The sequence below is a fragment of the Patagioenas fasciata genome, chromosome 3 (assembly GCF_037038585.1).
Source record: "Patagioenas fasciata isolate bPatFas1 chromosome 3, bPatFas1.hap1, whole genome shotgun sequence".
Taxonomy (NCBI): domain Eukaryota; kingdom Metazoa; phylum Chordata; class Aves; order Columbiformes; family Columbidae; genus Patagioenas; species Patagioenas fasciata.
This window is the reverse complement of record NC_092522.1, coordinates 47,744,880-47,766,703: the sequence shown is the minus strand read 5'-3', so window position 1 is coordinate 47,766,703 and position 21,824 is coordinate 47,744,880. Positions and strand designations below refer to the sequence as shown.

Below are 21,824 nucleotides of genomic sequence, written 5' to 3'. Positions count from 1 at the left end.
TTTTCATGCTCTGTTCTTTCTGATGGTGCAATAAAGCAATTTTTGTTTCAGAAGCGGAGGTGGGAAGCATACTAATTTGCAGCTGGTTGTTTCTTTTTATTCCCAGATGGTAGGAAGAACAACTGTAACTCATTTCAGTGCAAGAAATGATAAATTAGACTAGATAGGTATTCTTTACTAATTGAACACATGATTAAAGCACTGCAATAAGTGCCACTGCAACACATTCAAAGCTTTTGACACACCCCAAGCTGCATTTGAGATGGTAACAGATGCAAATTACCAATTTTTAGAAACCTCTTCCTAGTAAACTGCACCAGACTTCAAGCGAAGTACCATGCTGCACAGGTGCTGGGCTCAGCAGTGGCAGCTGGCACGTCCCTGTGGTGCACTGTGGATAAACAAGGTCCTTCAAGTGGTGAGAGGCTGAAGTAATTCATAGAACTTTAAAACCTGTTACAGGAAAATTAGAAGACGTGGGGAGAGAAAAAGTTGCGGCATGAAATGAAGCCGTGGTTCCAGACTTTTTCTGGAAGGAAAAAGCTCCACCTCTACCAGTCTCTTCAGCTTCACTGCTAATTAGATGCTAAATACATCTTACCTGTTAAATGAACTTTTCCATAGGTGCAGGCTACCATATCTAAAGATGAAATCTGAAAGCGTTACTGTTATGTAAGATGTATTATCTCTATGCTGCAGTCAAGCTGGAAGTCTCATCTTGCTTTTTACCAAATTAACAAGAAAAATGAGAAGATCACTATCATGGCCAAACTGTGGACTAAATCTAGTTAATAATGTGAATTTTCTCTTTCCTAATCTCGCTGCCAAATAATTTTCCATGTTAAGATTTTTTTTTTTCCTACATTGAATATTTAAGGATGTGAATCCCAGAAATAACTGTAGAAAGGCTGGTACCCCACCCCTTTCAATAGCTTGAAGTTGATGTTGAAGTTCTGAAGAAGGTTGTTAATGACTGGTTTCACTGATTGCACATTGATCTTGGTGATCAGTGGCTTCAAAAATCTGTTATTGTGGGAATGCTGCTGCACATGAGTTGCTAAACATCACGGTGCAAAAACCCTTAAGACCTGCTCAAAACCCAGTCTTGTTTTCTAACATTTCAGAGGACTACAAGTAAAGCTTTCCTAATAAAGCTCATTAATATTTATCTTTTTTCAAATTTAAGTTTGAGACTTAGAGTTTGTTCTATCAGGAAACATTCATAATAAAGCAGTCTGTTGGTGGGACCCCTACTTTGATACAGATTTTTGACTATCTGTTGCCTCATGGGCAGGTAAACCAATAAAAGAATAATTGGAATTTTCCTGACGGAATTCTTGGAGCAGCCCTCAGAAAGTCTCACCTTGCTTTTGACCTGTTGGTTGGATTTTATTTAGCAGGCTTTTATAATTTTTTTTTTTTTTTCCTCCATTGAAAAATGAATCTGGGATTACAGGGAAAATAACTGTTGAAACAAGATACGTGTTTCTTTACATTGCTAAATCTTCACTAGAAGCAGGTCTAATGATGTGATGCTTGTGTTTTGGGTAGGTGTTTCCAGAGATATGCTGTTATTGAGAGGTCTGGGGATGAGGGGGAAATCCCAACACCAAATGAATCCTGGTTTGATTGTAGTTTAAGCCTTATAGGGTCTTAAATCCAGGATAATACTGTAAGGAACGAAAGTCTAATATAGATTTAAGGTTGTGAGGGGTTTTTTTGTTTTGTGTTGGTTGGTTGGCTGGGTTTTTGTTTGTGTTTTTCTTTTGTTTGTTTGTTTTAAAAATACTGTTAACTTCAAAAACAACAACAAAAACCCCAAACAGCAAACCCAGAAATGCATGTGTATCTCTTGGCTATCATCCGTGATAGAAATAAAGCCTGAATGCTTTGCCACAGGTGTTTAGCAGATCTCCGTGTGCTGAACGCACTTACGTATTTTAGTCTTGCTTTGAGCACAATGTGAATCTGTGCAGTCATGGAGGATAATATGTGCCTCGCCTGGAGTACTGACACCCTTGTCTCACACATGGTAGGTCCCTTGTTGGTGTCAAACAATGGGTGCTTTTGTAGACTGTGTGGGAAGGGCCTAAGAGTTCCCTTAGGTTGATAGTGTCTGCTTTGCTCATACATAATGTAGCCAGGTGGGATTAGTAAGATCCAGTGTCAGGCCTTGGCAGGAAAGAATGCTATCATTTTCCACTTAAAGTTATCTTTTGAGTTGTGTTTCTCTCCGATACTTTTATTGAAAAGAGGTAATATTGCACCAAACACTAGCTAATAATCGTCTCGGATGTGGAAGGGACATATTAATTTCTGTACCTACTTTTTTGTCTGCACTCGATCCCTGTGCAGTGGATTCCATCTACTGCTGTGCTGATCTAGCACAATGCGTCCTTCTGTTGTGTGGTATCTGCACTGAGCACTTCTATACAACTCCCCCATATGGATCTTAACTGCTGCTACGGGAATGACTTCATCACTGCCATCACTGTTATAAGGTTGTAATGTTTTTCACTTCATTATATAGAAACTATGGGTAAATACTGGCTAAATCAGCAGTTGTCTAAGTGGTCAACATGTTACTGCTTGCTAGCCATTCAGTATGCCCAGCAGGTTATAGTAGTCTTTGCATCTGGTGTGAATTGTCTTGTATGGTGGTGTTCATATTATTGATTGATGATGGCAATTCAGAAACTATAAGTGAAAGTCTTTCCTAGAAAACATCTGGAGTCCGTCAGAAATGTGGAAGCCCACTTCACAGTTCTGGTTAATACTTGTAGAGCAATTTTGGAGTGTGCAGAGTAGATTTCTTTTTGATTGAACAACCTGAAGCACACACTCCTGGAGAGCAGTGAAGCAGACCTCAGCTGTTACTGGGCATCTAGTCTTTGTGAACAGAGTAGAGCAAATCTGAAGTAAACCCTGGCTTCCCTAAATATAATGATGAATTTAGGTCCATATTACCACATATTCCACTCTCCAGACCCACATTTACTGTGCTGTAATAATACTAATGTAAACAAGGTGACTTTTGTGTGTGTGTATGTTTTGTTGTTTTTGGTTGTGTGTTTTTTTTTTTTTTTCCCTGTTGCTATACTTACATTCTAGTAGCCAAAATAATTGGTTATGGGCAGGAATTAGCAGATACTTCATCCTTTAAGTAATATGATCAAATGTTGCTTTTTTTCATTACATTCAGATGAGACTTTTAGAGTAAGATCTCAGCTCCTGTTGCAACCACTTTCATGTTTTAAAGGACAAGTTTTGCTGACAAGCCCAACAACAGAAAACCATTTTCTTCATCATGACATCTTGTAATTTCTCCTTCTGTCTCTGAGACGTGAACAGTATAAAAGAATGATGACAACTTTAAAAATGGAAAATTACCATCTATAAATATGTAATTTCCATGGATCCACCTGCACTGACTACAGCTTTTCTCTTGCTGATTGAAATGACAACAGGATACTTGTACTGCTTTATGTTTTGTCACTCAAATTTGATTGGAAAACGTTTTTAACATGCATTTTTATATTACTGTTTGTGGCTCACAAGGGCAGCTAACTCACAGGTGGAGCAGGGCAAAGCTATTTTTATCAGTCTTCAAGAACGTGGCTTTTTCCTGGTTTGAAAAGCCATGTCTGTATTTTCATCTCTACATGAGAGAAAATATTTATAATAATTCATAAGAAAGTATGTCAGAATTTGAAGAAAGAAACAAAAGGTTATTTGTGCTTTATTAACGTTTATCCTGAATATTCAAAGTGACAACAGTTCCTCATGCTGCATAATTGGTACAGAAAAAAATGGAATTGGAAAGAAATGCCAATATTCCCACCTCCTATATCTCACATTTAGATATAAAGGTGCACACCAACCTTAATATTGTACAGGGTACAGAAACTTCTCCTCATACAGACAATTCTCCAGCATCGGCAGCTAGGTTGGAACAAAGGCAACAACTGTCTTAATGCATTTCCTAGCTGGAAAGAAAATGAATATTCCTTGGAGATCATAGAAATGGGTTAATGGTAAACATGAATAATGTAAGGATTTCTGTGCCATAATTTTGGAATTATAAAGTTTTTTTGGAACATGGGAGTTTGCAGGACTGCTAAGCTGCAGAAGGGGACAGCATGTGTTGCTCTAGAAAATTTTAAGTGCACTTAAAATAGCAAAAAAAGATACAGGAGTTCTTGTTACAAACAAACAGTACCGTAGTTTTCCTATAGTGAAGATAATAAATAGGTACATAATGTATGTATTTATTCTGATCTTGATGGTTAAGCTCATTTGAAAAGACATAAAGTGCTTTCAGTTTTCCTTGCATAAATTACAGTGAAAGGAATGCCAGCAACACACCCCGGTGGCAAAGAGGGCTAATGATATCTTGGGCTGCATTAGGAGTGTTGCCAGCAGGTTGAGAGAGCTGATCCTTCCCCCCTACTCAGTACTGGTGAGGCCACGTCTGGAGTGCTGGGCCCAGTTCTGGGCTCCCCTGTACAAAAAAAGATATGGAACTACTGGAGCGAGTACAGTGAAGGGCCACAAAGATGTTGAAGGGACTGGAGCATCTGTCCTGTGAGTGATGGGAGAGACTGGGACTGCTCAGCCTGGAGGAGAGAAGGGTCAGGGGAAGCTCATGAGTGTATGTAAATACCTAAACAGGTAGGTCAAGTAGTGATGATGGCATATGGATGCTGTTGTGTTGCACAGTGCCCAGTACCATCTCGTTCTTTTCTACCTTTCTGTTTGTGTCCGCTGGTTGCCTCATATTTTTATATGTTTTGAGGGCAAGGAAATATTTTTATTCTGTTTTGGTAATACAATAAATATACAATAACTGAAAAGCGTATCAACGGTAGTGACATTTATTGTGGGATATGTGAAATAATTTCATACCAGTTTTAGTTTAGCTTTAAATATTTATTTATTCTTAATGCTTATTAAATTTATTTTAAAATGTTATTACTGATTTTTTAAGTGTATTTCTATATGGGTAGTTATTTGTTTTATCTATATAGAAATCATTTTCCACCGTAAGGTGTGTGTAGGTGTGCTGGTCAGTCAGAGCTTTTGCAGTCCCTTCATGCGGGACTCCCAGAGAACACATAGAGTTCGGATTGGGCTTACTGCAGCAAAGGGGGATAACTTTTCAGAGGGCTAAGAACATACTTAGTAGGAAATGGAAATCATTACCCTTTCTGCTCCTTGCATAAGATCTTGGGTATGTTTATTTATTTGTTTTTAACATTTGCCACACTTTCTCAATGTGGATGTATTACATCTGAATATGTAGCTATATCACGCTGGTTATTTAGGCTGACCCAGATCATATTCGTCAGAACAGGAACTGAACATCAGTGTTTTGCCAGACACTGACACGAATCCTTTGGCAGTTTTAAACAATAGCAAATATAAGACCATAAAGCAAGCTGTTTATCTCAATGTATTCAGATAAACAGTGTGGAAGTATCCCTCATCCTCATTCAGACATTTTCCCCAGTTCCATTTCTCAGCGTCCCCTTTTTCCAGGATCTCTGGATGCAGTTTCCAGCATGGTTTCTTTGGGCAGGTGAAATGTTGCTTCCTGTGTGGGAAAAGATGTGGCAGACTTTGTATGCTTTGCAAGATATAAATGTTCTGACATACAGCTGTTCTGGAAGAAATTGTTTTGAAACTGCATTTGAACACAGAAGCCAATATATCCATGCCACTGGCTTGATTTCTTGGGTTTGGATTTTGCTGACAGCCAACCAGACTACTCATACAACTTTATTATAAAACTATGTTCAAAGCCATTTCAGCCTTTCTTGGTGCAGCAGGTGACATTGTGAGCCTATTATATGAACTGGTTCTTTCTGAGGCAACTCCAAACCCAGCTGGCAGGACAGTTCACAGTCTTTGGCTTCGATAACTGGTGGCGGCAAAGGACAGTCTCAGAAGCAACTGACACAGTGTACTGTTAGTAGATACATGCAAATCAGTGTGGTGGACTTGTCATTTTGGAGAAGATCAAATGCTCATGGTTAATTTAATTGTTTAAATCTGAATTTACTGCTTCCATTCTAGTAAGGTTTGAGGGATATATTATTATTGAAGGGAGCTGGAATAGCACCATATCTCCTCAACTAGAAGTTTAAATCACCCTTGCTGATCTTGTGTGATGAGGAACCTAATGAGTGTTTTCTTTGGTCGCAAAACTGGTTTAAGAGGTTTCTGCCACACCCTTCATCACCTCCCTAATTATGCCAATGAAACTCCTGAGGACTTCACTGTAAGCTTTGATTAGTGAAATGAACTGGGTTTCGAACTATTATCTTCCCCACTTTCCTCCCTTTTTTTTTTTTTTAAACCCAGATAATTTCGTCAACTCATTTTACAGCACCTTTTCTTCATCTCTCCTCCAATGTACCCAAAACCAGTTCCATTAGTTCACCTGAGGAGGCAACAAAACACAACATCCAAGTGGATTTCTTCTGCTTAAAAGTGCCCATCGTAGTGGCATTTTTTCATCCTCCTTTCTGCCACGTAGGGTAGCTTATCTCAACCTGGCTAGAAATCAAAGTTCTCAAGTTTGTATAACAAAACTGTTGGGAACTTTTAATTTTTACCTCTTTTTAACATATAACTCTGTTTTAATGTCTTGTTTTAATGATACTGCTCTGTCCCAAACCTCTAGGAGTTCTGAAAAATCTTTTCACAGTAGCACAATGCTACTGTTTTGCGTATTTTTAGCTATGGACAAGTTTTCATGTCTGTTTACAGTCCTTTAAATTTTCTGTCTGTATTGCAGGGAAGAAAGCCTTATGTTCAATGGTGTACTAAAAGGCAGGTTAACTACCTGCCTATCAGCCATCTTTAAAACTGGTCCTTCCCAGTGCACACCCGGTAGAAGTAGAAAAAGCAAAATACATTTTCTGAAAGAATTTGATTCTGAGCAGATACCTTGGTGCGTGTAGATATGCTGTGTAATACAGCATGTCTTTTTCAAATTTCTTTCGTTCTGGATGGTAGGTGACAATTGCCTGCAAATTTATGACCCAGTCAGCTGTTGTACTTTACATAAACTTCCCAATCAGCTACTTCAATCATAATGTTGGTTTGAACTCTGTAGGGCATGTTTCTGATCACTGTGGTTCCTGCTATGCTTTTTCTTGCAATAGAAAAAATGCTCGAGACTTAGGATCTCTCTTGCCTCATGGATCTATCATCACCTGACGTTTCCTTTTTATCATGGAAGATAATAGACCAGTTATGAAAAAGGATATATTCCACTATTAAACACAGTGGAAAATGTCAAAGGTTTATAAAAGTAACAGTGTAGAAATTATGTAAATATTATCATTGACCTTCTTCATCATCATATTCTGGTGAGTCATTTTATGCTTGGAAGGAATGAAAGATTTTTGTATAACTTTAATACATAGCACATGATTCACTTCATCTATTGGGACATTTTGAGATGATGAGCAGACATAAAGGGCTGACTTATCTTCAGGGACCTGACTTAAATCAGCAAAGAGATGAGCTCACCTGTCATGTTGTGCCACCACGTTGGGGTTGGGTATTATGACTCTGCCATTGGAATGGGTGTGTCGGGGAGGACACTGGTTGTGCTGAACATAGCCCGCTCCCAGCCCTGAGAAGCTCAGTGGTGGTGTAACAGATCACCTGTGGCTAAGGGGACATGAGGTAGCAGTGGCTTGACAAAGCCAGAGGTAGGAAAGAGGAAGAAGAGCACCTGGCAGAAGACGACAGATGGCACAAAACCACTGACTGTTTAAGTCATGAAGGGAGGGGAGTGAACTTTAATGCTGTGGACAGTGGTCCCTATTCATGAGAGCAGCTCATGAGAACAATCATGGACAACTGATGCCTGGGGGTGTACCAGAGGGGCAAGAGAAAGAGCCAGTGTTGCAGCCACCATGCACACCTTCCAGGCTTCATCACCATAGCCTGGGAGAGGCTTTTTGGGTGAAACTTTCCCAAGGGCTGTGGCACCTCCGTTTGCCTGTTGGTTGCCTCATCTGATGTCAGATCCATTTATGACATTTCAACATGAGCTCTTCAGGGCAACCTCTGGCAAATTCTGTGTGGAAGTCCAGGCTGGGGTATCACAACACAGAATTGCGACACCTCTGCACTCTGGCACTAAATGCTCAATTCAGGGTCTGGAAAGACCTGTAAAGTGATGACTGTTTCTTAACAGATAGAACACCAATTAGTGAGCTACAGGGGGGACTGAACTATGAAGAGACAAAACAGCTTAGGTTGGTCCAAGCAATATCTGAGAAGGATGAGAGTAGAAAACACCCAGTCCCAACAGATGCCAAGCTAACACAAGAGCAGTGTGACATGCTTATACACAATGCTGGGTTTGACGTGGGCTGTTACGAGTTGGACATTCTTGTAAGCTATCAAGAGAGTCTGGTAAACCAAGTCTGATGGTATTTAAAAGTAGAGGTAGAAAATTCATCTTACCCGTAATATGATGATCAATGCTGCATATTTCTCTACAAAGTGATCTAACAGGAACAATTAGACACAGGTAAGACAGAAGAGAAAATAAAAGAAGAACTTACAAGAGGGTTACAAACCACTGAAAAGTATAGAAAAGTCATGACCAAGACTTTTTAGAAAGATATAAGAGCAGAAGACTTAACTTGAAAGACAGCAAATGGAAGAGTATTTTATTGAACACATAATTGACCTCACTCACAGTACCAAGATCAATGTAAAAGATGTAAGCATTTTAAATTATTTTTTTCATAAGCATTTTGGCGACTATGATGACATTCAAAATTACATCAGAACAGATAAAGACATCTTGAATATTTATATAATCTTATAGCAGTAGAAGTCCTCCAAGTCATAAAACAATAAATGACTTTGAAGGAAAAAAGTCCCATGTGAATAGAACTGAAAGCCAACTGTCTGCATCTTGTGGGGTTTTGCTTTTTTGTATAATCTCAATCAAATATGATCTGTCTCAAGACACCAAGCTAGATGGAGCATTGATCTTATTTAATTTGGCAAATCCTGCTGGTCTTGCACACATTTTTTTTCTGTGAGCTTTTTTTAAGGAATTATACCTCTAAGTGCCTAATAGACAATAGAAGAGATTGTATGTAATATCCTTTTATCATTGGTGTCACTTTGTATCTGAGTGTGGGCAGGTTATCTGAGGGCTTGGGTTTTCAAAGGTCAGTGCTTTTAAAGAGGCAATTGTTATCGCATATTTACTTTATACATATGGAAATACAGCATTCAGTAAATCTTGGCTGTCTTCATAATCAGTAACACAGGTATCAGACATGGTACATGGACAATTTAATTCTAGTCACCCATAGCAAGTCTCCTTGATAGAATACAGAAATGTCTTTGTAAGTAGTCTCATATTTGTGAGCATCTTTTTTCATAACAAAAAGAATACCTTAGGATAGCAATTGAAATGCTTCTGAACATGCTAGTTTCCACTGAAGAAGGCAACTTGGCATATGTTTTGTTATTTATTATTTATGTTGAACTGGCATGTGGTAGGCGCTTTATGGAGGGCTTATAGAAGGGAATTTCCCTGAAGAAGTTACAGTACAAAGAAAGCTACACACAGGTGCAGCAGCAGAGATGGAAGGCAATAGAACGCAAGTGTCTGAAAGCAGACTCGGAGTTATCTCCTGCCTCGGATCTGTAATTGCCTCTCTTTAAATGTATGGCTGTGTTGGGTTTTTTTAATGACTTTTGTACAGCAATGACTAAGATTATAGGCATTGTTAGGAAAAGTCACATAAGCAATTTCATACTGCAAAAAAATATGGATCTTTTTCCTCCTCACTTGCCGTAGCCTCATTGTGACTGTTTTAGCTCAAGCTTTTCAATGCGATTATTCCCAGGCAGTGACTCTGTATCCTGTGTAGCAAGCAGACATTGATCACTCACCCGTTGCTTTTCACACAGTATCACAGTATCACAGTATGTTTGGGATTGGAAGGGACCTCAAAAGATCATCTAGTCCAATCCCCCTGCTGGAGCAGGAACGCCTAGGTGAGGTCGCACAGGAATGTGTCCAGGCGGGCTTTGAATGTCTCCAGGGAAGGAGACTCCACAACCTCCCTGGGCAGCCTGTTCCAGTGCTCTGTTACCCTCACTGAGAAGAAGTTCTTTCTCAAATTTAAGTGGAACCTCTTGTGTTCCAGCTTGATCCCATTGCCCCTTGTCCTATCATTGTTTGCCACTGAGAAGAGCCTGACTCCATCCTCATGGCACTCACCCTTTATATATTTATAAACATTAATAAGGTCACCCCTCAGTCTCCTCTTCTCCAAACTAAAGAGCCCCAGCTCCCTCAGCCTTTCTTCATAAGGGAGATGCTCCACTCCCTTAATCATCTTTGTTGCCCTACGCTGGACCCTCTCCAGCAGTTCCCTGTCCTTCTTGAACTGAGGGGCCCAGAACTGGACACAATATTCCAGATGGGGTCTCACCAGGGTGGAGTAGAGGGGAAGGAGGACCTCTCTCGATCTACTGACCACCCCCCTTGTAATACACCCAAGGATGCCATTAGCCTTCCTGGCCACAAGGGCACAGTGCTGGCTCATGGTCATCCTGTTGTCCACCAGGACCCCCAGGTCCCTTTCCCCTACACTGCTCTCTAATAGGTCATGCCCCAACCTATACTGGAACTTGGGATTGTTTTGGAAGATGACATCTTCTTACTGCTGCTGGCTGAGTGGACGATATATTCTCTCCTCAATATGAAACTACTGCTCTGCAGTATTATAGTTCCTGTAATTGTTAGTAGCTGAGGAGCAGATACACAGTCCCCTCAGCTGTTCCTTGAGCAACGTTTAAACCTCAGCAGAAGGGCAGAGCAGACCTTAGAAGGTAGCATGTGGTTTGGGCATCTCAACTAATTCTGTGAATTGGGAAAATGTCCAAGGGGTTAACCAGGCAGGCTAGTCTGAGCACCTGGTTTAATATAACCTTGTTGCAAACTTTGCTGTAGTAAAGTCTTTCTCATTCTACACTTCCCTCTGAGTCTGGGTGCACACTGTGTAGCACCTGGAAGGATAATGTCTATCCTTCAGAAGGAATTATTAGAGAAGTATTGGAGAGGTAACAGAACCCCTCCTCACCAAGAAATGAGCTGATTGCTGCCTGGGTCCCCACTGAAGCCAGAATTAAATCATCATCAGCCTGCTCTGTGCATAATGAACTGACAGAAGTGTTAGGGGTTGGTTGTTTGTTTCTTTTGATTGGTTTTTGGTGGTGTGTTTGGTGGGGTTTTTTTGTTTGTTGTTTGTTTTAATATATGTATGATACAGATGTTTGGGTTCAAATTAATGAAAGCATAGATTCATTGAACAGTGCAAATGTGTTAAATTTAGGATCGTACAGCTTACAAGGAACTTTCTAGACCTGCAAGCTCAATTCCTGCTGGTCACGTATAACCTCATGGTATTGCAGCATCCATAAAATTACCACTCTTCATCAGGCTCTGTATTAAACATAGCTGGGTTCTTTGCCCAGTACTGAAAGTGGATGGCTGCTCCAAAACGCGTCTCTGAAGCTTAAAAACCTTTTTCTCATTTCTGGACTAAATTTATTCATGCTACATCAAAGCTATTTGTTTGTGTGGCAATATTATTCTTCATCTAAAGCATTTCTTTTCCCTTGGTAGTACTTGTATGCTGATGCGTTAACAGGCAGATAATATATCATTTTTCAGCCTCTATTCAGCTGTACCAAGGAAGCCAACCACTTTTATCTTCTCATAAAATAATTTCTATTCCCCTGATGGTTTCAGTAACCTTTCTCTGCTCTTCTTCCAGTGTGAATTAATTGTTTCAGTGGAGATCTACAGAATGAAGTGAATTAGTCCAGATGAGGTCTGATCTGCATCTTAAATAACACGCCTTTAGTTGTGCTTTATTGAAGACACCGTGATGTTGTGGAGCATTGCAGTTGCCTTTTTTTGTGTTTTTGTCACATGGATCAGTTTTAGATATCACATGATCTGCTCAAAACACACATCTTTCTTTTCTTCGAAACTTACAGCTGATTGGCTGTCCTGAAAAGCTTTCAGGAAAACTAACCAACCGGGGCTGGATGTGAGATAGGGAAAAGACAGAAAACAGAGAAGGAGAAAATGGTTAGTTCTTGAAGTAGGGGAGTGTCACAAAGGTTGTTCCTTGGAGGCCTGTGTTGGGGCTTGTGCTGTTCAACATATTCATAAATGACCTGCAAGGGGGAGGAAACAAAACTTAATAAAGACACAAAATTATTTAAGTCAGTAAGGGTGATGGAAGATCTGCAGGGCAACTGGGCAATAAGATGGCACTTGAAAATGAGTGTGGATAACATGTTAAGTGATGCACACAGCAAAACCAGCCATAGTTTCACATACAAAGTGATGGTATCTGCACTGGTCAATCCCCAGGTACCTCTGAGGTGCAAGATCCTGGGGTTCTGATAGACAGGGCCAAGAAAGTGTCAGCCCAGTGGCAGTCACAAATGCCAATCAAATGTCCAGCATTATTAGGGATGCAGTAGAACACAAAGTGGGAAACCTTCCCTGCAGCTTCATGAGTCTGATTCAGCTGTGTCTGGTGTGCTCTGTGCAGTTCTGGTTCTCTTATCTCAAAACAGATAAAGCAAATAGAAGGTGAGCAAGAAAAAAAGGCATTAATTAATATGATTTTCTGAGGTTCGAAAGACTGAGATTGGGTAAATTATTCATAATATCATTAAAATTCAAATACAACTGAAGTTTCCTGTCAAGTGAGCTAACACAGAGAAACTACATCTAATGAATTTCTTCTCTACGACTTTGTTGTAATGATAAGACATTTTGCCTATCTTTTGTTTTCTGGAAGTGTTTCTATGCATTTTAAATAAAATGAACTTTTCCTTTTCTTACTCCGCTGGTGCTTCTACTGTTAAATTCATAAATGTAGAATATAAAACCTGAAAGGGCTTGCAGAGCAGCTGGTTTCATGGGAAAGCAGGTATGGGATTCCTAGAACCCCTTGGAGCATGTCTGGCCAGTCCAGTGCTGCACTGAGCAGACTGGGCGAGTGCAGAGTGAGCCCAGTTCAGGGATCAGAAGCAGCATGACACTGTATGCACTGGTTTCTGCCTGGGATCATCAAGGTAGCTAGTTGCAGTACCTCTGGAAAGTGCCTTGCTGTACAGCACTAATGTAACCCAAATGAGCTGGCATATGTGGGGCTGCAGAATTACTAGGGCCTGTCTGCTCTTGCTTGGTTTAATATTGGTGTAAAGACTGCCCAAACGAGATTTCAATATATTTCCTCTTCCTTACTGCAATGAAAACAAGATACTCCTTTTTTTTTTTTTTTTTTGTAGTTGGCAAACACAAGAAAGCATTCCAGGTTTATGCTGGATTTACTGTTCTTTTCTGTGCCTATGATTTACATTTACAACAAGGCTGTCTGGCAGAGTATGCTTTGGCAGCGTAGTTGCTTGCGCTGGGTACAAGTGGAACTGCACACATTTGTGAAATTGAGATTGCTGGCCATGATCAGCCTGTACAACAGTGAATACATTCCTGCACTCCGAGCATATCAGCATTGATACTTCCAGTATGTAAATGACCAGGCAAAAATCCAGCCACAGTGAGTAGATCCCAGGATTTGCTGTGAAAATATTTGTTCTGCTTTTAGTTTTCTTTTGATTATCAACTAAACACCTTCCGGAAGCACAGAAGTATATAGTGTGGAATGCTGATTAGAATACTTCTATGTAATTTAAATGATTTTCACAAAAGGTCTTGGTGCTTTACTATGAAGTAGATCTAGGAATATTTTTCTGAAGTATGGATTATTCCATTTGACAAGGTGAGTGAAAGAATTTATATCACTCTGTAGAATTAAACAAAAAGGTTAGCAGGAAAACCCAGAATAAAGCAGAGATTTCCTGGCATAAGTTCCCACTTCTTTCTCCAAAATAAGCGTTTATACAATTATGTTCATGATTTTGAAATATTGCTTATTGATAGTTCTTAGGCTTTGTTTGCCTGCTTAAAACAGACCTTTAGGCAGCATTTGTCAAGAACAGTAGAATTCAGAATTAGCAATATTGAAGCAGATTTTTTTTTTCCTCACACAATATAGCCAAAATCAAATTGCTACATGAGTTCCCAGCTTTAGCTCAACTTGTGTCTCCTCTGCTTTGTTCCAGGTTATGGACACACAGTGCCTTTATCTGATGGAGGAAAGGCCTTCTGCATCATCTACTCGGTCATTGGGATCCCCTTTACGCTGCTTTTCCTGACAGCAGTGGTACAGCGCATCATTGTATATGTCACCAGGCGGCCTGTACTGTATTTCCACATTCGCTGGGGCTTCTCCAAGCAGATTGTTGCAATTATCCATGCTATGCTCCTTGGGTTCATTACAGTCTCGTGCTTCTTCTTAATCCCTGCAGCAATATTTTCTGTTCTGGAAGATGACTGGAATTTTTTGGAATCTTTCTACTTTTGTTTCATTTCGCTGAGCACCATTGGCCTCGGAGACTATGTGCCAGGAGAAGGCTACAATCAAAAATTCCGAGAGCTGTATAAAATTGGAATTACATGTAAGTGTCAAACTAACCAGCTAAGTAAAAGGCATTTTGTATATTAAAAAAAAGTAATAATCAGACTTTCCCTCTCCATTCTGTGGATGCTGATCATTCTCTGAGCTGTCAGCTAGAAAACTGGGCATTGCAGGTAGTTGTGCAAAGAGAAAACCTTTAAATAAGGTCGGTCTACTTAGTTAAGAGCGAAAACAGCTAAAACCAGAATTCCATTGTGCCAAACCATAGCCACTTACTGTCTTATTAACAGTAGAAAAAAATACTCACATTACTGTAATGAAAATGGTTAAGAGCGTCTTAGGCTAAGATTTCAGTGCATCACAGAGCCAGGGGGATGATCCCTGTAACGTAAGGTCATCTTCTAAGGTGAGACGACAGGTGTACAGAGAGGAATCGAGGAGCAATGGGAAATGAGGCAGAACAGTGAAGTTTCTGACCTCTGTTGTAACAGAGGTAGTTGAAGCTGGCACTGGTACGTACCAGCTGTCAAAGAGAGACAAGTAGATTGAGATGATGGCAAAGCAAGACCATGAATGTTAAATCTAAAATAGTTTTGTTGTGTTTAACACAGAAGAGAGGCACAGTGATCAGTGATTCGATCAAAGTAGAGCTAAGAAAATTATCTTTGTGTTGGCACTCTGGGTGAATGTATACTGAGGGCAGTATTCTCCAGTGACAGTGTTTTGAAGTATCCCAGTTTCTGATACAGCTTCAAGTCTGTGCAGTCCTGGGTCATCAGACGCACTGGTTAAAAGATCTGAATGGCCAAACCAAACCTTTCCTGTCAGGCCCATTTCTTAGGCTGGTACATGTTTGTCTCTGCTCCTGTGCATGACCCAACAATCATAATGTAGGTGAGGTGTCCATTAACTTGGATTTGTGTTTTACCTGAAGAACGATTGGGCCTTGAATGTTCATTCCTTGAAGCAGCCAACAGAACATTTTATTTGTTTCTCCTGCCAGACCTGGTGTCATTGCAGGAGATTTCCCCCTCTACCCATTGTGTTTATCTTGCCAGTAGTAGCTTTTAATTATTACCCTGCAGAGTTGACCGGGGGAAGCCAAATGATGAAGTGAATGGAAAAAGTCATGCCTTGTAAAGGCCTCGTAAAACTTCTAGCCATTCTCAAACCTCAATATCAGAAGAAAACATAATGGCTCAGATTATCCTTTTTGAAACCTTACAACACTTAGGAAATAAATTACAGGAAATACTAAAAGGAAAAAGTAGCTTTTAGGCAGTGTTGTAACCTTATAATGTTTAATTTCAACACTTTTTAAGGTCCTAACTTTTAAATTATTCTTTTCCTTTCATGCGAACAATTCAAAGAGCCAAACAAGATGTATAGAATGTTTTCTTTTGCTGAACCTAATTTTCTTCTAGAAAAGTTTTGGAGTTCTACATAAGAAAATGTTTAATAAGTGCTACATGCTTTTCAAGAATTTTTAGGAGAACACAAGTCTTGTTCTAAATCAAATGATGATCAGTTGAACTGAATTTCAGAGATAATTACAAAATTCTCAGTGCAGATTTATAGATGCCTTTTAATTGGCATAGCTTTGTCACTTCTTCCTTGTATTGATGCGTAGCTCTGATTTGGTGTCATGAGATAAAGCTTAAAAGAAAATAATGAATTGTAGCTGTAGCGCTGATTTAGATCTGTAGTTGGTATTGCGGTATTGATTTAATGGTGCTCCTGGAAGGAAAAATAAATTGTTATTGCCAGTGAATAATCTGTAACTATAGGTGAAATATTTATGCCTTTAGGTAACAGAATAGTGACCATATGTATGTTATAATACTTAATCTGTGTTGATCTTTCAACACATGTAATGTTCAGCCTTTGGATGAGCATTTTGTACTAATAATTACACACTTAGCTTCTGCTTGATTTCCTCATTGAAATGATGAAATATTCAAATAGTCATGCTCCTCATTAAACTGTAATTAATGATCAGTGGCCGGGATGTAGTGAAACACCGAGATTAAAAAATGCTCATTTTAGCACCTTCCCTCAAATTCTAAATGCATGTATTTGGAGAGGAAAAAAAAACAAACCAAACAACAAAAAAACCCAGCACAGTGGACTGTTAACCATATGAAGCTTCATTTTCAAAAGTCTCTGTACATGAGCACTGACTATTCCCTTTAAAAATCAGGGTCAGTATACCACCAAAGTCATCAGTAATACCATTTAAGTAATACTTCCACGTTTGTATAACTTATGTATGTTAGTAAAACATGGCAAATAATCTGCAAAGTGTCACCAGATATAGCAACTTTGTCATGTTTTTTAAAATATCAGCAGTAATTTTACAGTAATTTTTCATTTTATTGGTTTTGTACACATTTCTAGTTGCTTTGTTTTTCCACTCATTTCAGAGTGTTGGAGATATTTTCATAATTTTAAAGAAAAGTAATTCAAAAGTTTTCATGAATTATAAGTGATTTGTACTGCTAAACTGGTACAAACAACAACTATAACTAGCTGCCATATTTTTACTTCTGTTATAACATGTTGGAATATTAAAGGAAAAATATTTTGAAGAGCTGTTACGAAGGTTTTAAGTAAGTAGAGGAGCATGCATGTGGTAAATTGTAGTATCCTGTTTCATGTAATGCCTTTACATATTTTTCTCTTGTACAATTGTAACAGAATTAAAGCCACTAGCATTACTTTTTTTGATTGTGTGGGGTCTTGTTGAGTGCAGAATAAAAAGGACAAAAAGGATTTGACAGTCCAAAGTGGGTTACAGAGCTCTGGAACTGGGTCATGCAGAAAATTAACATACTCTTCAGACATGACAGGGTGGGAAAAGTTACAGGGTTAAAACTGTTTCAGCCGCACTTAATTTGCTAATAATTGAAACACTGTTTTGTTTGGTTTTCTACCCAGGTTATCTGTTGCTGGGCCTTGTCGCAATGTTGGTGGTTCTCGAGACTTTCTGTGAACTCCACGAACTCAAAAAGTTTAGGAAGTTGTTTTATGTGAAGAAGGACAAGGAAGAGGACCAAGTGCATATAATGGAACATGACCAGCTCTCCTTCTCTTCTATCTCAGACCAAGCAGCCTCCATGAAGGACGATCAGAAGGCAAACGAGCCTTTTGTGACTTCCCAGTCCCCAACTTCCAATGACAGCTCTCTAAACAATTAATACAGGGGTATCCATACCATTATTTTGGTGCATTTACGCTACTTACTGTAAGAAATAGAATGCCTCATTTTTATTTTTTTTTTTCTGAAAATATAAAAGCTGGAAGACTGTGCTACTTTAGCAAGGATTCATCACTTCTGACATAGAAAAGACTTCTGGGAAAAATGCAGGAGCCACCCTGGGAATAGGGAAAAGATGTAGGATGTGGCTGGGAACATTAGGCCATTCTGCTTGAGGGAGAAGGAGTTAGGTGTACCGCTTTCAGAGGTGCCAAGAGAGAAAGGCTTTCACAAACAACTTCATCCAACATCTTTAGGAGAGTAGGCCTTCAGTGACATCCAACTCATTTGGTTGGATGTCCCATCTTGCAACTGGGTGGGATGGCAAATCTTGGGATGTGCACTTTTGATTGTCAGAAGTGTAATCAGATTTAATCCAAACACACCAAGTATCTGAGTCCAGAAAACATTTCTAGAGCAATATCTATAGATCTGCTGGGGTGGGGAGTATCTAGATCATCCCTCTATTACCCAGTAACTTGCAGGTGCAAATATTAAATCTAGGAATGAAAAAACAAGGCTCCAGTCCCTCTTTTGCCCATGCCATTTACATTCAAATTACCTAGTTCCTTAAGAGATCCTCCCCATCACAAGGAAAATGTTGTCCTGAAGAGAGTGTGCCTTGAGTCTTCCATGCTGTGTTTTTGGTGTTTTGGGGTTTTTTTTGTGTTTTTTGGTTTGTGGGTGGTTTTTTTTTGTTTTGTTTTATTTTGTTTGTTTTGTTTGTTTGTTTTTTGTTTGTTTGGTTGGTTTTTTAGGAAATACTTTTGTAAAATCTGAGAGGTAGCGAGACCAATTTTAAGTGCTGGGTGAGATGGGGTTTGTGAAAGGGAGACAGCTGCATTCTGGTCTGCTGAAATGGGTAGGAGTGGATTTTTAGCTGTGTGGAACAGAATGAAAAAGAGAACTGAAATTCAGCATATGCCATGATTGGCAGAGTTCTTATGGCATTCTCCTAGTAGGTGATTGAAATCTGTTTGTCAGAAGGACTCGGTGCTGTTTCCTCCACAGTCCAACCCAGTGTGTGCTCGTGCTCTCTGATGAGCTGATAGGTGAGTGGAGGAACAGAAACAGTGGCACCTTTGAATGCAGCCCCTTTGTCTTTTGCTTTTCTAACTAGTACTCAGAGCACTTTAGGGGAGAAGGGAATGTTTCAGGGCAAAACAATTTTTCAGTTTTTCATGTGGCAAGGGAAAAGGAAAAACGTCACATTTGGTTCAGATGGAACCGGAATTTTTTCCCCTTGGGAAAAGTCACAAAGTCAAGATCTTGCTCAACTTCTGAAGCTGGAACCTCTTTGGCTGTAACAGGAGAGGTGTTTTAGTCCAGCTACCAGTCACTGTGCTGAACGCAGGGGCCTCAGAGTGAATTTTGGTGGGCAGGAGATGAGATTTAAGTGGTTGTAGTACTCTCTCTTCTGGCCTTAAGAATCTATGATGTGGGAATCTGGACAATGTTTTGCGTTGAACAAAAGATCTGGAGCACAAATAGCCATATTAGGACAACCTCCCACATAGGAATAGTGTAGAGGAGAGCCTTTACCCTGCAGTGCAAGCATGCCAGATTGCCTGTAATTTGGCTTTTAGAGTTTAGAGCTGATTACTATTTTACTGTAAAAGAAAACGCAGTGTGTCTAGATTTAGCGCACGTGGAAAAAATACTTGAAAGTAAATAACCCAAAATATACTGTGTTTGAGCTTAATTATAGCTAGCATCAAACAGATTTTATATCTTTACTGGAAAAAAAGTTACTTTATGGTTAAATCAGCTGAAAGGCTTCAATTAAAATTTATATTTATAGAAAAACAGAGTGAAAGATTTTGGTTGTTTTGGGTTTTATAGATTAGGTGAGAGCATACTGTGTTTGCATGTTCCCAGAGAAGTGGCTATTTTTATACTGCCTAAGTTAATACAGTTCTACTTATAATGAATGTTAACCAATATATATGTACATATATACATAAAAATATTTATATACTGTACATATAAATCATCAGAATTTAGCAGACTTAAGAATGGCATTTTAGATTTTTTTTTTCCCTAGGCTTCTCTTTATACAGTGAATAATTCAAAACTGTAACATTTAAATGACACTGACCTAAAATTAAGAGTACTGTAAAACAAGAAACATTTATATTTTTTTTTTTAGTGGAATTTTATTGTTTTCAGTACCTTAAAGTTCAAGACTACTTTTAATTTCAGTGTAACATTAAGCTCTAAAGGATATGCACGGATGCTAAATAATATACAAAGCTAATTTTGCAGTGTGTCCACAATTGCAAAATGTAGACACATGAAAAGAAAGCACAGATTTCAAAGCAGAAGCGATGAACTAAACAGTATACTGTGATGTAGGTGAGTATTTGTTATTTTAAACTTAAATAAAAAGTCTGGCTTTTGCCTGCCTGCACTATGAAGTGGGGAGTATTTTCTTTAGTGGTGTGTGTGCATGCACATACTGTGCAAAAATTCTGTCTGCGTTTGTCAAGATTGTGCATCCTTTAGTTAGCCTTCCTCAGCTCAAGGAAGGGACCATTAATGCCAGACTATTACCTGACCTTGATATTAATTGTAGTTTAGTATTGTGTTGATTATTCCAATAGAAAAAAAGAATTCCAAAGTGTGTTTGGCTTTGTTTCAGATGCTGATTGATTATAGCAAATAAAAGAGAGTGGCATAACATTTATCTTGTCTTTATAACCTAACTACTCCAATACTTGAGGAAGCTTGAAAAAATGTCATTGCAGGATATTAGTAGCACAGATGAAAACAACTGCTTTCATTTCCTACAGCTTTTACATCTTCATGTGAAGCTAACACACAAGATCAGACTAGTTAAATCTGGAATCTAGATCAGGAGGAGAAAGTTTATCGTGCATGAGCCTTAGTATAAAGTGCATGTCTTTCACAGAGGCAAACTGTGAAGATGGTGCATGTAAAGCCAAATGGAGGGCGTGGATCATAAAGCAATGGTGCTGAAACAAAAATTCAAGAGGAAGTTAGAAATGTGAGTAAATGACTTGTATGCAGAAGAGAAGTGCCTGGGTCCTGTCCTCACTCTCCTGGATTCCAACTGATCCAGGCATACATCCCATTAATAGCTTTGTTCCTACGCTACAGCTGACATATGCCACCTTCTGTTTGTCTTTCAGTTGTTAAATATAAATGTGTTTTATTTTTATTTCAAGAGAAAGAATTGGCAGGCCATTGAGTGTGTTGGGGGGGGAAGAAAATGGAAGAACCCACATGAGTTTTGATCTTGGAGCTGAGCAACAGTCATGTTTGTCCCTTCACCAACATGTCCTCTTCCCTAAGAGTTTCTTCCAGAGGTTCACCAGTTGCACCTAGTGTGGGTGAACACAAGACTTGCTGAAGATTGAAATGGGTAATTTTGTGAGTAGGTAGCTTCAGAGATCTGTGTGGTTTGCAGCTTTAATGCCAGCACTACAAAATTTACCTAGTTGGGTGTTTCTGTCAGAGTAGTTGCCCAAGGGCAGAAGTTCTGGGTTACATTAAATGTTTGTTTAGCCCAGTATTTTGTCTCTGGAAATGGCCAAGAGAAGATGTATGTGAACTCGTGTAAGGAGGCAACAAGAATGTACCAACAGTTGCCCAGAATATTCTCCTAGCTTCCAGCAATGTGCAGCTCTGCATCTACGATCGTATCTAGGAGGTATGGAAAGTCACTGTAGGTGTGCTGTGTAGAAGACCTGCTACCCTGCTGTACATGCTCTCTCTTCCGGTTTGTAAGGGACTGTCCCACACAGGATCAAATGCAGATCACCTCTGACTTTCCCACAGAGCAGTTTCAAATTAAGTGCTTTGCAGTAGCCAGGTATGGTAGCACTAACACTGTGAATGCATAGGATGGTCTCATGAGAAAGGGAAGAAAAGCAGAGCAGGCCTTTTACACGTGGCTACTTGGCCATTGCTGTCCTCTGGGTGATAGGAGCCTACACAGAACCTCTTTGCTGATGTTATGTCTTGCAACTCCACATTACCATTTA

General features: G+C 39.3%; 1 protein-coding gene across 1 annotated transcript in view; it reads left to right on the top strand.

Annotated features, from left to right (window-relative positions):
- The window catches only part of KCNK1 (potassium two pore domain channel subfamily K member 1), a 34,318-nt gene extending 13,819 nt beyond the window's left edge, over positions 1-20,499 (top strand). Inside the window, exons 2-3 of the mRNA XM_065834641.2 lie at positions 14,206-14,601; positions 17,499-20,499. Of these exons, the coding sequence (XP_065690713.1) occupies positions 14,206-14,601; positions 17,499-17,758 (656 nt within the window). The 3' untranslated portion in view covers positions 17,759-20,499. The remainder of the gene's footprint in view (positions 1-14,205; positions 14,602-17,498) is intronic.
- The last annotated feature ends 1,325 nt before the right edge of the window (positions 20,500-21,824 follow it).